At 31.9% G+C, this 18175-nt stretch overlaps 1 protein-coding gene across 1 annotated transcript; it reads right to left on the bottom strand.

Moving 5' to 3' along the window:
• Positions 1 to 104: 104 nt before the first annotated feature.
• On the bottom strand, positions 105 to 9980 carry LOC123268802 (MOXD1 homolog 1-like). The gene is made up of 7 exons (XM_044734159.1): positions 9230 to 9980; positions 2443 to 2595; positions 2106 to 2363; positions 1830 to 2019; positions 1490 to 1755; positions 1004 to 1422; positions 105 to 927 (listed from the first exon to the last, which is right to left on the bottom strand). The coding sequence occupies exons 1-7, from the start codon at positions 9857 to 9859 to the stop codon at positions 453 to 455; spliced, it is 2391 nt and encodes a 796-aa protein (XP_044590094.1). The 5' UTR covers positions 9860 to 9980; the 3' UTR covers positions 105 to 452.
• Between the last annotated feature and the right edge of the window lie 8195 nt (positions 9981 to 18175).

Here is an 18175-nt window from a genome sequence, read left to right as displayed (position 1 = left end):
TTTAAGTTTCATTTTAGATATGTTTTATTTAAAAATAGCTTTTAAATTTACATTAAAATAAATAAAATAAGAGGTCAGATATAAAATCTTGGATACAAATTTGATAACACTTAAAATGTACACGGAGAAATTAAATCCTGGTGAATAATAAAAATAATATTCTTTTTTTGTAAATCTTATGCTTGTAAGCTCTTAAGTTATCTTATAAATAAATATGTACAAATGGAATCTCATGTTTATATTTCTTTTTACAAAATTACCTTTAATTTATTCACGTTATCATATAATTAAAGGCAAATCAAAACTCTATTTCTGTGGAAAAATTAGGTGATAAGTTTGATTTTCATGCCAAAAAAATTTTTCCACAGATTTTTTGATCTTCTTAGCAGAATTCTATAATAAATAGGCTACAAATAATATAATCTATAAATATACAAGTCAAAACTGGCCGATCAGCAGAAGAACCCTAGCAATCCAAAAATGACAACCAAGCTTGGAAGAATCTTGATCCCAGCAGAAGTGACGACTTTTTTTGAGCAGACGGTTCTTTTTGGCTCAACCAAAGCAGTGTAGTTTGGAAACTCTCTGACTACAGAAGGCAACGCCAATTTATCGTCGCGCCTGCGGCAGAAGGTCATGTGCCTGCCTCGGTAGAAGCTTCGTTCAATGCTCCTAGCAAGGAGTTCCTCAGTCCAGGGCAAGTTTTGGAGATGTTCTGCCAAAGTCCTGCCGCGGAACTCTTCTGGGTTGTCAATCACCAACCTAGTGAAGATTACGTCCTCATCTTCAGTTTCCAAGAAGTCGTCCATGGCCTTCAAAGCAGACTGGGCTTCTCTGATGACCTCTTGGTCCACTTCATCTCTGGGTCTGACCGCTGGGTACACTGGAAGTTGCTGGACTGTAGACGGTTGCATCACTCCGTCAGTTCTGGAAGAAAGCAAATTAGTCAGCATCAATTCTAGCTAATGCAAAGCTAACATAATCATTAAGATTGGAAGCTTACCCAGAAGTCAGGAAGAGCTTCTCCAAATTGTCCAAAGAAACTCCCTTGAAGTCATAAACTCCGAGAGTCTTGAAGAAATCTTTTGGTGGAGATGTGCTATAGCAGCCTGCCAACTGGGTTCGCGGATAATAAACCACAAAAGCCAGGCACATTTCCTGTGTGGCGGCGTATCCGCCCATAGTCGGCCGCGTTCTGTCTTCAGTTCCGTAAACGCATTCGGTGACCAATTCATCACCGGGTAGAATTTTAACTTCCTCTTGCAAACTGTGGGATTGCTGGTAATCGAAATCAAAACGGTTCTCTCTGATAATGTGCGGGAGTTCTTTGCCTTCTCTGATGTGCTTTAAACTCATCTTCCTTCCTGCCAGATGCGAGTGCAGGACAACAGACACCGCATTGACCCCTTCTTTTGGAAGCAGCTGAAAAGATCATTCAAAGTTAAGCATTGTTCAATTCAAATTGGGTGATAGTTAAATTCAAACCTACCGCGTCGGTACAGCGAGTATCGCAGTAACCAGCAGTAGCATATTCCTTCTGCTTCGGCGGGATAAGATGCAACGGAGACACAGCAATCCCCGAAACGAATATCCCAGCTTCTTGTGGCCGAAGTTCTGAGGTCAAATGGAGCCTCACTCCGCTGCTATCAACCGCTTTCTTCAAGCCTGGGTTGTTGTAATGCACCTGCAACATGTAGTACGAGCCTTCTTGGTGCTCCGCCACTGGCAGTCCCACGTGTTCCGGCAGCCAATCACCTGAAACAAATTACCATCATCATCAGTTGGTATCCTAGAAGATAACCTCAAGATAATCTATCAATGGACACTACCTTTGCTGCCGCGGGTCCAAACGACGATAGGTTGGATGCAAGAGTCCCACTCTCTTGGCATGATCGACGTATAGCAAGCAGTCCCAACAATCCGTGCGTGCTCTTTCAACGTCGGGGATGTAGAAGCGCATTCGTAGAGGATTATGTGATGCACTAGATCTTCGTTGCCTTTGTCTATCAGCGGCTCATACTGGAATATAATTTAGATTATCATCAATACAAAAGGACAATTTGGATTAGAAGACTAAATTAGAAGACAAGGTATTAGATACTCACCCCGATCATATGGTGCTTCTCTCTAACCGGAGCTGCGAAAATCTTGCACCAGTAGACAGTATTGTCTTTTCCGTCCACGGCGAACTGGTTCAACTTGACGTCCCAATGTCTGACTCCAACAGATTTAGCAGGTGCTTTTCTGTCCGCTGGAGCTCTGATTCTCAGCTTGCGGGATCCTCGGGGCTCATGGTGCCACACTGGGGTGCTCAATTCGGGGTCTGACTCGTGCATCGCCCAGATCACTCTCACACTATCTTCCTATAAAGGTGAAGATAAAAATTGTTGATTATTAGAAGCTATAAAGTTGAAATTAAGGAGAAACTTATAGGTAGCTTACGGTTAAGTGGTAATCGTCTGGATCGCAGGTTTGCCATGCCCGTGAGAACGTAACCGAGGTGTGGGTGTCGTTCTGAAAGCCCTCGATTATCTTAACATCTTGGGAGGCGTCTGTGATCGGAGATGCATTGGCATCATCATCACCGTGTGAATCCTAAAAAAAAAAAAAAAAAAAAAAAAATGTGAATATGAGTAAGAAGATCTATTGAATAAGAAGATCCAGAATTGTAAAATCTCGTGGGAATTCTATTGGGACGAATTGGGGCTTAGATACACAAAGAGTTAACGGAAAATCCCAGCCAGGTTTTGAATCGCGGCTTGCTTGCTACCTGCAGACAGCTTTGAGGTTTTATGGGACCTAAGTATCTCATAAATTAAACTTGTACCTGTTAGTGTGGTAGGGTCTTGAGCTCTTCCTGCGAATAACGAATCTAAATTGCGTCATGCTCCGCAATTCCGTCACGGATCGGAGGATGTTAGAGAACATCTTGTTAACTCATTGATTTTTATCGCGATTATTCACTGCCGCTAATTAGTCATATGCTCGGTTCAAGGCCAGGATAATTTGACTTGAGGCTAAAAGTGAGGATTAGGATTAGAGGAGCTGACTGATGACTAGCAGATTTGGTCATTAAGCTAGTATGCTCTAGTCTTTCTAATGCGGAAAGAATGGAAGAGAAGTGATGGAGTGGCATTGAAGAAAAACATATTGGGTAGATTGGGTATACACCCAATAATGATGGCATCTACATGATCCGTGTGTGTAAGCAGAAGGTATGTTTCATTTTATTGATACGACCGGTTTACATACCATAAGATCACCAGTCGTAAATCATCGCCTGGATTATGTCAGGATGTCGCTTCAAGTATGCTAATGAGTACACCCTCTTTGAATTACTTTTATTGCATGCTATCCTTTGATATTCTTGAGATTTAGATTTAGGATTGTGTTTTAGTTTGGAGAAGGGGATTCATGGGAAATATGGGTGCGTTGAGAACCGAGATGGAAACAATGATTCCGGGGAAAATTATTTTAGTTATCATACCATCATTTTTTTCTGGTTTTTAATTCTTTGTTTGATTTATTGATGAGGAAAAAATTGTTTTAAGGGATATATGATTCTTGAGATGAATTTCGAGTAATTAAAAAAAATATATCTGCTTAAAGATTATATCTGATAGAGATCTCGGAAGGTCTAAAGGAAGAGTGCAAAATACGTTATTTGGCATGAGATCACTGGTTGCTTGTCCAGCCGACCCAAGGCCTCCAGATACGTCGGCCCCCCGGTGAGACTCTTCTATTCCCTTTGCCGAAGAAATACCAATATGTATATACATTTGGAAGGAAATTTTATGGTAAATTCATGAGAAAAATTTCATACTGTAGATATGTAGAATTATTGTTGGACATTTCAATGGAAAATTATTTTCATAGGTTTTATATTATTGAAAAACTAGATTTTAATAAGATTGAATGTTTTATTAAATTTATTTCATTGAAAATATATGTAGAATACTAGCTAATAGTCAAAAAAAAATTCCGAATATCATTAAAGTACATTTTTACAAATAATACTTAACTAATTGGATAAAATTAATTAAAGTTTGGAGAATCCAAAAGTGCACGGCTCATAACGCTCATTTATTTTTTGAGAAAAAAATTAATTGTGTAATTGATTAAAAGAAAATAAAAAATTAAGTAATTTTTTATAGGGTTTTTTTTTTTTTTTTTTTTTTAAATATCGATGCCCGTTTTTCTTATCATATGCGCATGCAGTTCAAAAAAATCTAGCTTGATCAAGTGGCGCCAAAATTTTTACCTGACAGAAATAAGAAAAATTTGTTTGTTTTTGTACGTGTTTATCGAAGTGATTTTAATAAAAATTCAATTTTAAAAAAAATACGTAAACTAGGCTACTGATATGAAGTACGGCACCAGTTCATTGAATTCTTAAACTAATAAAAAAAATCTGGTTTCGAAATATCAATTTGTTCGGGAATAATTGGTGTTACATCCAAAATAGGGTGACATCAGGACGTCCACGTAATTTTTTTTCAAAACGTTTTTTTTTTCTTCAAAATAGCAACATGAAATCATTTTAAAAAGTAAAAGATAGTTTAAAGCTAAATTATAGCTAAATTTGTCATTAAAGACAAATTTTGGGAACTGGGGAAATAAAGGATAAAGGGGGAGGGGGGACCTTACTCGGTAGGAATTTTCGGTAACCGAAAAAATAATTCAGACAGCCCAGACCGGGACTCGAACCCGGATCGTTTGGTTACGCGCCAAAGGCTCTACCAGTTAAGCTATCCGGGACATCGTCCGTAACTACCATTCAGTCACCTAATAATGTATTTTTAGTATCTTTGTAAGTGTTGTTAGAATAAACTATAATTAAGCAACAACTGATCACCAAAATGTGTAATTTTTTATACAGCTGATGTCTGAGAGCGATTGCAGCGCCGCCTCAAAGGAAGGTGGATAATACCAAAACTTGGAGAAATTTTGACTAAAAATTCCGGTTGATTTTTTAGTAATTTAAAAACATTTTATTTTACTGTAATTTTTAATATTAAATAAAAAATAATTATTCATTTTAATTTTTCACGTTTATTATTTTCCATCATAACTAGAATTTTATTTGCGCGCGCAAGCATATATTTTCATATATTTTCATGCTTATAATATATTTGACCACTTTACGAATAGTTTGCAACAAATATTTATCGTAATTTTATTATAAGGATCAATGCTCTTATAACCCTCGTCGCAGTTTCGGAATTACTATGAAATCACAGTGAATTCACAGTGAAATCGTCTTCACCGTAAATCTATTGTGGGTTCACGGTAATTTCATAGTGAATTCACAGTGATTTTGTGCCATTTCGTCACTATGGTTTAGTGGTGGTATCACTGTAGATTCATGGTAGTCTCACAGAGATAACACCGTGAGTTCACAATAGTTCCACAGTGAATTCATAGTAATTTCACTGTCGTTTTACCATGATTTAACCGTGACTTCAGAATGATCTGATAGTTGTAACACCGTTAGTTCATGATAGAGTTTCACTGTGAATTCATAGTAATTTCACTGTGAACTCATTGGGTCCGGGGTAAGAAAATTGTATATGATTAATATATAATTACATCTAATTTAAATATAATTATGTATAATGGTTTTTGTGATTATATATAATCATGTATAATTATATATAACTATATATAATCATGTATAATTATACATAATTATATGTAATGGTTTTTGCGATTTCGAATAATTATATATGATTAATATATAATTATATGTAATAATATGAGATGGTTTTGCAATTTCGAAAAAATTATTTATGATTCTTATATAATTATATGTAACGAAAAAAAAAAAATAGTCATTTCTATAACATATGCAGGACTTGTAGTTCACACGAACATATTTTCTCGCGATGTTCTCTTAGGTCAATTGGTAGCAAGTCAGTCTTCCGAGCATGAGGTTCGCGGTTCGATTCCTGCTCCCGACAGATATTTTTTTTCATGGAAATAATTATATACAATTATTTTTAAGATGGTGAATGCACTGTGAATTCACCATAAATTCACTGTGGATTCATTGTGAATTCACCATAAATTCACTGTGGATTCATTGTGAATTCACCGTAGATTCACTGTGGATTCATTGTAAATTAACAGTGGTACCACTCTAAACTCACAGCATTACCACTGTGAGATGACCATAAAACTACAGTAACCGAATGGCACAAAATTATGGTGATTTCACCGTAATTTCATCATGGTCGCACTATCTTTTTACTATAATCTCACTAAAATTTCACTGTGATTTTACAGTGATTCCGAAACCGCGAGGGAATTAATAGTAACTGATGACACTTTATTAACCCACTTTCTTTTTCTCCCCAATAATAATTACATCAATCAAAACCTTCCCGAATTATTCTACCATAAATCCTTTAATTTTTGCAACCGTTACTTCCGTTTGCCCCAACATCTAAAACTCCTTTACTTCCTTGCTTAAATTTTCCCCTTAAAATTATTTCAGAATTTTTAAAAGAGCAGAAGAAGACCTGGATGCAAATTCAGGCTAGACTGAGCTTAATAATTGCCTAAATTCAAATTTGTGCCACTCATTTGCGAGTCTTCGAAACAATTCAATTGAAATGGCTGAAAAAGCAACCGAAGGCTGTCTATCACTGAGATCTGACTTAGGCATGACGGAGGATACCCCCTGGACCCAATCGGGCGGATTCCGGTCGGGTGGATTCGAATCTGGCCATCTGCGGGGCATCCATCAACCGGGCCTCGGATCTCTCGAGAAAAAACAATAAAATGAATTGACGGAAGATCATTATCGAGATCAAGACGGAAAAGGATAATAGTATTGGTATCGTTTTAATTCAAGGGATAGACACGGTCAGGAATAAAAAATAAGACTTATTACGTATTTTATCTCAATCTAAAGTTGTTATTTGTTTTTTATTCGAAATGTCGCTTATATTAGTGGATAGTTGCCGAGATGGAAATAAATTTAATTAAGATTAGCCGTTCTTAGAACCGAGTTGAGAATCTGTTAAAGAATTTAAGAAATACAGGTTATGTCTGACCTCCGGCTCCTTTTATCTCACTCACTATTTTGTTATCTAATTCCCATAAAAATAAACCACAGGCTGACCACTAAACTATTATTTCTCACAAAAACCGCTTAAGAAGGCGAATAATCTGGAATTCAGGTGTCTTTTGTTTAAAGAATCAACTATTCCATAAAAAACGCCCTTTATCCCCATAAAAATCCCGTCCTCCGGCTTCTTAATCTTACTTTAATTCATCCTCTTTTTATTCATTTTCACCTTCTTCTCTTTTTGCTTTCTTACTCTTTCGGGCCCGGTTTAGTTACCAACACTCTTTTCTCTTTTTTGCAGCGACAGGTTCCGAATAACCGAGAACGCCGAATAAAACCAGATACTCAAAAATACTTAATCTACACTTTGTGTTTTGAATGTTTACAATTTTTATTTAAGAACAGCTTCAAATTTCAATTTAATTGTTATTTACATTTAAAAATTCAAAATTATGAGCTAAATATCAAAAATACGAAAAAATTATAAGGAATCTTTTGAACTTCCCGCTCAAAAAATCGAAGATTTTCAAAAATTGGAAAGTTATTGTTTTTACAATAAACAGTTTCCTCAAGCTTAGATTTTCTGTGAATTTGAATCGATTCGGACCGAGAAATTTTGAGAAATCTCAAAAAAATTGAAAAAAAAAATTTTTTTGAATAGGGTTTTTTTTGGTATGACTTTTAAACGGCTTTGCCGATCAATTCCAAAAACTAATCAGTTTTTAACATAAAAAAACCACGTCGATTGCCGCCATCCCGGTTGAAATCGGTTAATTCGTTCGAGAGATATATCGCGAGAGAAAAAAAACCAAAAAAAGTGTTTTTTTGGAATGACTTCGAAAATTCTAGTTCAATAAATATAAACTTAAAGATTATTTATGGGGATAAAAAAACTGCGTCGAATGCCGCCAACCGCGTAAAAATCGGTTCATTTATTCAAAAGTTATTGCAGTTTGAATTCAAAAATTAGTGTTTTATCAGACTTTTGAGCTCAAAAAGCTCAAAAACATAGAAAAGCTATTTCTTTGAGCTTGGAGAGCTCAAAATAACTACATAAATCGTATTTTTGAGCTCGAAGAGCTCAAAAACATCATAAGTGCAATTTTGATCGCCTAGGTATGAAATTGGCGGGAAATTGTTGGGATGGCCTTCGAGGTCAACTATTTTCCTCATTTTTTTGAACAAATCTTATCCCTAACAAAAAATGTTTCTTATCTTTATTTATATATCTGATATTTTCCCTAAAACTTTGAGTTCTTATTTATAAGCTAAGAATTTTTCTAAAAAAAATTTTTCCACTAGAAAAATTTCAAATTTTGAACAAAATATCACAGATTCAAAAAAATCATGAGACACTTTTTATTGTAACTTAAATTTGCTACAAAAAAAGCTTTCTTATCATTTTTTTCTATCTCCAATATATTGCCTAGAAATTTTTATTTTTTGTCAGCCTATAAAAATCTAAAATTAGTAAATATTCAAATTTTGGCGCGTAATTTTATGGCGGGAAAGCTTTTTAATTTCAAATCTAAATTTGTAAATTTTCAAGGTAAAAATAAAATAAAACATCAGATACTAAACTAAAGCTTCTTAAATTTCCAAAATCAAGGGTTTTATAATTCTTGATCTTTCGACAAAATATCTTAAACAATTAAATTACCAACATATAAGCTTGTAACCATGTTGTGCCCTTTTATCGTGGATTTATTTATTTATTTATTTCTTTTATTAAAACTCAACAGTTCAGAGGGCCAATAACAAGGTTACTCAATAGATACAGAGTTGAAGATAGTAACAGAGTATAAACAATATTATATAATATATAATGACTATACAAACCAAAGCTTTAATTCTTAGATGCTAATTAATTCCTTAAATTAATTAAATAATCAATGTTTTCAATGTTTTGACCAGAAGCTAAAGGAAAGTAAAAAATAGAAACAAAAGATAGTTACACATTCTTAGATATGATTATGATAGGCTTACAATATTTATATATTTATTTGTCATTCATTTATCAACAATTGTTACTGGATTTTGTGTGATATTTAGTCTCGGGGATATTTTATCCGGGGATATTTTTTTTTTTAGATATTTTTTCAGAGGATCAAGACGCCTGATACCAAAATAAAAACCCATAAAAAAACGTATACTTACCAAGAGATTGACAACACCAGAATGGTCATCCACCCAGGTCAGAATAATATCCGCTCCCTTCATGTGTCCATTGTCATTAAACCCAATCCCAACGTACCCCTTAGTCCTAGCAGTGACTCTAAATGTAACCACATCTTCTCCAGAAATGTCCCATTCCAGCAGGACATCACCAAGGTCATCCAGGACCTCGTGCCTGGTAAAATTTAACTTAACTTTTAAATCACCTCTTCGAACGCGCTTCTGTCTCTTGATTTCCCCTTTCACAAAACTCGGCTGAAAAACTTCCTCAGTCTTCCTATTAACACTTCTCTTCCTCCTTCCAAATCCCTCCAGCAAATCCAGCATCCGATTGCTCTTAACAAGCTCGAAATCTCTGTTCTGGTTCTGCTCTTTAAGATTAGGAATCTCCAGACCATCTACGTTCAAAATCTTGCTCTTAAAATGCTTTTTTCCAATTGTCCAGTTGTCATCGACATCCAGCTTCTGCTTCTTGTAATCCCCGATTTTAAAAGGCACCTTGGGAGCTCTTCTGGCCCTGGGCCGCATCGCCTGGTCCATGTCTTCGACATAAAGGTCCAGGAGGTCGGCTTCAACCGCCAGGAAAAGCGTCAGGAAAATCCACACTTTCATTGTCACTTTATCAAAACATTTCTTCACTAAATTTAAATTCACTCTTCACTATTCGACACTGACATGTTAAACGTACGACAGTTGTGCCGGTACTAATTTAAACACGCTACTCTGTCGGTTTCCTACCAAGAATTACATAGACACATGCACACACGCACACACGCACACCAATGCACACCCAGCCGGTGTGAAGCATCAGGCATCAGTTTCTGAGCCGAATTGACGCAGCTGCTTACCTGTTTAGCTTCGGGACTACTCGGTTGCCTTCGGCTACAACTGCTGTTTGTTCACAGCCCCCGAAATAAAATTCGACGGGAACCGTTGGGCCTCTAAGGCCCTCTAGAGCCTTCCCCACTCTTCGGGCTTGTTTCTTTGTCTAATGGGCCTTAGCTGGTTTTAACTTCAGGCCCTCAGGCAAAATCCCCCAGCTACCGTTTATTTTAATGACAATTGTCCTGGGACTGATATCAGGTAGGACTAATGTAATATGTAATATGTAATATGTAATCTGTTGCATATTTCTTTTTTGATTTAAATGGAGATTCTGGAGACGGTTGGATTACAATTTGGAGTATCAGAATTTATTTTACTTCTCAGGTATAAAATGGGCAAAGCCTGTTTATTTTGTCGAATAGAAGTTCCGATGGAATTTTGGGAATAATGGGACCCGAGAAATTGCAATGTTTTCTGGGAATTTTTTTTTTTTAAATATCTTAAATATGGGCTCCACATGAGGAAAATTTGGGAAGAGTTTTCAAAAGTTAAATTTTATTTTTTTAAGTTAAAGTAATTTTAAAAGATTAAAAGTTAATTTAAGGTATTTTTTAAAAGTTAGGTTTAACTTTAACAATTTTTAATTGATTTTATTTATAGAATTTTTAAAAGTTTTGTTTTTTAAAGTTGAAGTTATATTAAAAGGTTTGAAGATTTTTAGAAATTTCATTAATTTTTATAAGGCAGGTTTAAGGTAATATTCAGATCTCAGTTAATAAATAACAAAATACTTACAGGTTGTTTAAGATTAGTTATTTATTTAATATGTCTAAATTGTATCAAATTGTAACAAACCATGTTTTACATGTCAACAATATATGTGCAAATAAAGAATTATAAAATACAAATTTTTTATCTTAAAATCTTGCAAGCTTAGAATATCTAAGTAATTTTAGAAGTTAAAGTTATTTTAAGAGATTTAAATATTTTTAAAAGTTTTAGTAATTTTTAAAAGTTAGATTGAATTTCGACAATTTTTAATTGATTTTATTTATAGAATTTTTAAAAGTTTTGTTTTTTAAAATTAAAGTAATTTTAAAGATTTAAAGATTTTTTAAAGTTTTAGCTATTTTTTAAAGTTGGATTTAACTTCTACAATTTTTAATTGATTTTATTTCTCCGGAAATTTTATTTATACTGTCGAAAAAAAACTGCGGAATTCTTTATTTTTTAAATAAAAAATTTTTAATGATTATAAAATTAGAATTTAGAATTTTAAAAATTAAAACAACCTTTTTAGTTTGGTAAAAAAAATTTTATTAAAAATATTGCATAAATATTTTTTTTTTTAATTTTTAAAAGTAGCTTTTTTGATAAATTCTCTGAATAATAATTTATTTGTTTAAAAATCCTAAAAATTGCCGTATAAAAGTTAATTTCAGCAACATTTAAGTAATTAATTTTATCTAATTAAACGTAGAATTTTTAGGCATTTTTTTTAAATTTTTGAGTAAACATAATTCGTTTTATCAGATAAAAATAAAAAAAATAGTTTTTTTAAATTTTGAATTATAAGACACTAAAAAATTTAATTTTTTCACAGTAAAATTCACTCCGAGAATTTTATAAGTATTATTAAAAAAAAACTCCGCAAAATTTTTTTATTTTTTTTAATAAAAATAAAAAATGGTTAATTATTATAAAATAAGTATTTAAAGATTTAAAAATTAAAATAACTTTTTTAGTTTAATAAATAATTTTTAATTAAAAAAAAAATTGCATAAATTTCTACATGTATTTTTTATTAAAAAATTCTCTCAAAAATAATTCGTTAAAAAATCCTAAAAATTGATTAATTTTATTTAATTTAACCTAGTAATATTATTAATTTATTATTTTTAATTTTTCTCAAGATTTATCAACAAAAAAACAAAATAATCTTTATAAAAATTCGATTTATTATTTTCAAAATTTAATTTTTAAAAAAATATAATTAATATTTACAAAATTAATTTTCTAAATTATTTTAAACTTTCAGGTGAATAAAAATTATTTTTTTTAATTAAAAATTTTCAATTTTTCTAAAAAAATAAGCACATTTTTCGGAGCATCAGAACTTAAAATATTTTTCTCATTAAAAATTTCTATTTTTAGTGACAAAAAAATTTTGATCATTTTAGCCTCACTAATTACTTATTAATTAAAGCGCATTGTAATCCCTTAATTGCGGCATTTGTTCCTGAGAAATGATAATAAGGATGTCGATAAAGGAAGTTGTTATTTCGAAAATAAAAAATAAGTGTAGCCAGGTTCCAGGTTAAGACTTTTTATGAATATGATTTAAAAATACGGTGGAAAGATCTAGACAGTTTCCTGCGGAAGTGTTTTTGTAATCGGATCCAAAGTGAATAGAATCGAGCGGGCCGGACCGGAGAGAAATACACATATACATCCACATGAAATATATAATGTATAAATATATCAAGAGGGAGTTGAGTTTCCAGTGTATGAATGTATAGTAAGAGGGATGTAAAACCAACTGCAGCAGATGTGAACTTATGGCACGCGCCCCTCTAACCAGTGGCTCTCAATTGTTCCTGTACTTTATATGTATTGTCCAGGACACTTTTTCCAACGGCTGGAAGCTCAAGATGGAATTTGTGAATTTTTGTCCTTATTTTTCGGTTGGAAAATTTAGAAACAGGCGCAATAAGGTCAAGGGGAGTGGGTTAAAGGTCCAGGTTATTATTACAGTAGCGGCTAGAGTAGTTTTATCAAGCATTTGCCGCACGTGCGGAGCCAAGTGGATCAGATTACCCGCATTATGTATTTTTCACTTGATAGGAAACTCTATCCTTTGAATAAGATAGGGTTTACACGATCCGATCCGATCATTTATAAGCGAAACTTTATTTTTTTCGGAAGTTGAGGGTTATCTGTCTTAATGCTCGTAAAAATGTGCGTTTTTTTAACTTTTCAATGGGAAAATAATTTAAAAAAAAAAATAGAAGATTTTTAATTAGAAAAAATGAATTTTTATTTAGCTCATAGTTTAAAGTAAAAAATTATTAATAAATAATTTAGGAAATTTTAATTATATTTTTGAAAAAATTAAACTTTGGAATAATAAATCGAATTTTTATAAAGATTATTTTGTTTAAAAATTCTGAAAAAAATTAGAAATAATCTATATAATTAAGAGAATAAGCAAAATTTTGTGGCCAGTGTATTTGTATGATAAAATAGATTTTTATGGTTAAATTTGGTATTGTTGGAAAAGTATTGATCTGGAGTTGTGCCTTTTCAAGGTTTCATATCATTCTCACCAATAGTAAATTTATGATGATAAGAACTTAGGCTGCATTCGAAAATTTTCTATCTCTAGATACATAATTAAGAAATGACCTTGTATCTTGTGAACTATTGACATTTTTAAAGATATAAGCTCATCCCGATGTTACACTAGTCAAGAGCTTTCATTTGAGTACCCACATGCATTTTTGATCTATTTTTCATATATTTATATATATATATATATATATATATCCGAACAAAAACAGTTTCACTGTAAAAAAGTCGCGCCAAGTCCACGTTCATAAGACTATTAGGAAAAAAAAATTTTTTTTTTTTCTTTAAAAAAAGATACAAAATTAAAAAATCCAAGTAACCGATATGATTGTTTTTGATTTTCGGAAATTAAAAAAAATTTTATTGTAAATTTAAAAATTAAAAAAAAAATTTTAGAACGTATTTAGCGTGCGTGGTTGCAAAATATTTTACTTTTAATGAAATTCGTAAAATCTATTTACTAGGACTTTAAAAAAATTGAAATAGACAATGACGCACACCAAGTACGTTCTAAAATTTTTAATTTTTAAATTTACAATAAAATTTTTTTAATTTCCGAAAATCAAAACAATCATATCGGTTACTTGATTTTTAATTTTGTCTTTAAAGAAAAAAAATTTTTTTTCCTAATAGTCTTATGAACGTGGACTTGGCGCGACTTTTACAGTGAAACTGTTTTTGTTCGATTTTAGTATTTTTGTAATTATAATGAAAATTTACAATCGGTACCAACTTAAATCTCGTGTTGACTGCATTTTTACTGCAAACTATCCCCTTGAAGCTACAGTTTATGTAGATGTAATTCCAGTGCACTCTGGCGGCCGTAAATGTAAGCTGTGAATTACTTTTTTTAACTATAGTTGCTTATCTATAGGAGGATTACTACACATTTTTATTTTATCTAGTCTGTGGCGCTGACCTTTCTCCATCAAAAAAAAGTCAGGATCGAAATTTGTGAGCGAGCTATAGTATGTGCTGATAAAATTTAATAATTTCAAGTAAATAAATTGTTATAAGTGAATATAATTAATTAATACGGTGAAGTAAATTATGAATTACTGTTATGATAAACAAATTGGATAAAAAAAGTACCGTAGAATTAAATAAAATTTCGCAGCCTCAAAAAACCGTTCTGCTTACAGTAAACACAGTCGGTAGTCTGGCGCTCCGTTTACAACGGATTTGAACGGAACTTGGCGCCAGATTCTACCGAATCTGTGGATATATAAATTTCACAGCTTGCATCTACACCCGCCAGGGTGCGCTGCAATTATTTTTACATAAACTGTAGCTTCAAGGGGATAGTTTGCTATAAAAAATGCAGCCAACTTGAGATTTAAGTTGGTACCAATTGCAAATTTTTATTATAATTACAAAAAATACTGAAATCCGAACAAAAACAGTTTCACTGTAAAAAAATCGCGCCAAGTCCACGTTCATAAGACTATTAAGAAAAAAAAAAATTTTTTTTTTCTTTACAAAAAGATATAAAATAAAAAAATTAAAAAATCCAAGTAACCGATATGATTGTATATGATTTTCGGAAATTAAAAAAAAATTTTGTTGTAAATTTAAAAATTAAGAAAAAAATTTTGGAACGTACTTGGTGTGCGTCATTGTGTATTTCAATTTTTTTAAAGTCCTAGTAAATAGATTTTACGAATTTCATGAAAAGTAAAATATTTTGCAACCACGCACACTAAATACGTTCCAAAATCTTTTTCTTAATTTTTAAATTTACAAACAATTTCCGAAAATCATATACAATCATATCGGTTACTTGGATTTTTTAATTTTTCTATTTTATATCTTTTTGTAAAGAAAAAAAAAATTTTTTTTTTTCTTAATCCACAGATTCGGTAGAATTTGGCGCCAAGTTCCGTTCAAATCCGTTGTAAACGGAGCGCCAGACTACCGACTGTGTTTACTGTGAGCAGAACGGTTTTTTGAGGCTGCGAAATTTTATTTAATTCTAAAATACTTTTTTTACCCAATTTGTTTATTATAACAGTAATTCATAATTTATTTCACCGTATTAATTAATTATATTCACTTATAACAATTTATTTACTTGAAATTATTAAATTTTATCAGCACATACTATAGCTCGCTCACAAATTTCGATCCTAACTTTTTTTTGATGGAGAAAGGTCAGCGCCACAGACTAGATAAAATAAAAATGTGTAGTAATCCTCCTATAGATACGCAACTACAGTTAAAAAAAGTAATTCACAGGTTACATTTACGGCCGCCAGGGTGCACTGGAATTATATCTACATAAACTGTAGCTTCAAGGGGATAGTTTGCAGTAAAAAATGCTGCCAACGCGAGATTTAAGTTGGTATTAATTGTAAATTTTCATTATAATTACTAAAATCCGAACAAAAACAGTTTCACTGTAAAAAAATCGCGCCAAGTCCACGTTCATAAGACTATTAGGAAAAAAAATTTTTTCTTTACAAAAGATACAAAATAAAATCCAAGTAACCGATATGATTGTTTTTGATTTTCGGAAATTAAAAAAAATTTTATTGTAAATTTAAAAATTAAAAAAAAATTTTAGAACGTACTTGGTGTGCGTCATTGTGTATTTCAATTTTTTTAAAGTCCTAGCAAATAGATTTTACGAATTTCATTAAAAGTAAAATATTTTGCAACCACGCACACTAAATACGTTCTAAATTTTTTTTTTTAATTTTTAAATTTACAATAAAATTTTTTTTAATTTCCGAAAATCAAAAACAATCATATCGGTTACTTGGATTTTTTTATTTTTTTATTTTGTATCTTTTTGTAAAGAAAAAAAAATTTTTTTTTTCCTAATAGTCTTATGAACGTGGACTTGGCGCGATTTTTTTACAGTGAAACTGTTTTTGTTCGGATAGTCTTATGAACGTGGACTTGGCGCGATTTTTTTTATAGTGAAACTGTTTTTGTTCGGATTGCATTATCACCGATAAAGTCCCGAAATAAGTATGCCAGGAATGCGTAAAAATCATAAGTAACAATTGATCGGAAAAATCAAAGATATTTGGGCAAATGTTTTCTTTAGGGATATACTTTGTAAGATCTCATACATTATACCTCCACACATGCACTAGCACATAACAAATAAGTATATAAACGCATACAAATACAGAGTTACAATGCGATGCCGAAAGGTCTAGTGCCCAGTCTGTTATACTATATGCTACTCGACAGAGGTAGTAATAACAATAATATAATAGTAATAGGCTACGTCATAGCTTCTATTCCCACTGGGAATATATTGGGAGGTATATATAGTCTAGTTCTTTTTGCGGCAAGGGCAAGTACGCAACGACCAGCTGCGTTTACAATTGACATCCTCTTCTTTGTCTGTTATGATATTCCTCTATGTCTTTATCTTCCTTCATCCTATGGCTACTTTTCCCTCCGATTTTTTTCCGTCGTTGATTTGTTTATTATTCGAGTTAATCATTGTCTATTTATTTTAATTTCATCATGCTTAATATAGTTTAATTGTCCAACTTGTCGGCTGTAATATAATTTTTATTTTTCCTATCAAAATTTTTTTAATAAAATTAATTGATAGGAAATTTGGAATTATCTATGTGAGTGTTGATTTAGATTAATTTAGTGGGCCTCTCTTTCTGCCTGGGGGCTGCGGAAGAACCGCAGAATTTTTACAACCAGTAAACTACAGCCGGTAGATCCCAAACTGGTTTTCGCGGCCAATTAATTCGATTCTCGAGACACGCCGAAACTCGACGAGACTTTACTTCTAAGATGTTTATGTATATAGATATATACCGGGATTGGATGTATGTAAGCCTGGGGCTTATGGACAAAAAGATAATACGCAAGCCACAAATATATACCCCGGAGAAAGCCATTTGTATTTCATTAAGCAGCTATAGCTGCTCTTAATAATTACCAGAAGACCTAAATCTTTGATATCGCGATTTATTGGTTCCTTAAGTTATTTTATGAAGCTGGAAAATTTGATCATTTTTTACGCAGAAAAAACCAAAATTTGAATTTTTTAAAATTTTCAAATAAATTTGAATAATTTTATTAGAAAAATTTTTTTAATTTGCAAGACACTGAAAAATTTGCAGAAGAACATTTTTAATTAATTTAATTCGTATTTTTTTTAATAAAGTTATTCATAGTCTAGTCAACAAGTTCAAAAATGTGAAAAATAGAGATAAAGGTCCTAAAAATATGAGTGATGGCACATTCGATTCGGAATCACCTTTAGAAAAATGTTTTTGAAGGATTTTGGTGCAGGCAAAAAATTGCAATTGTTATTAACAAAATAAGATGAAAAAAAAATTTTATATTTATATTTATTACATTATGAAAAATTGAAAAATTAAAGTAAGGATCAATCTATGTCCAAAAAATAAAAAAAATTGAATTAATTTATTATTTAATACTTCCACATCGTGCATTTGATATATAAATGCTTAAAATTACGATATTATGCATCTGCATAACTTTACCTTATTTAGAAGTTGCAAAAAACAAAAAAAAATTTGTTTTTGAAATTCAAAAATTCACATTTTTGAAAAAAAACTAAAACCCCGTTTTAAAAATATCAGGATCTTTTAAAATTAGTACAAGGTACTATACAAAAAAAAAAATTAGTAAAACGGTTCACCCTAAAGGCCATCCCTGCAACTTCCCGCTAATTCCATACCTGGGCGGTTAAAATTGTACTTATGACGTCTTTGAGATTTTTGAGCTCAAAATTATATGCTTAATTAATCA

Source organism: Cotesia glomerata, linkage group LG7, assembly GCF_020080835.1.
Source record: "Cotesia glomerata isolate CgM1 linkage group LG7, MPM_Cglom_v2.3, whole genome shotgun sequence".
Taxonomy (NCBI): Eukaryota; Metazoa; Arthropoda; class Insecta; order Hymenoptera; family Braconidae; genus Cotesia; species Cotesia glomerata.
This window is presented reverse-complemented; position numbering and strand designations above follow the sequence as displayed.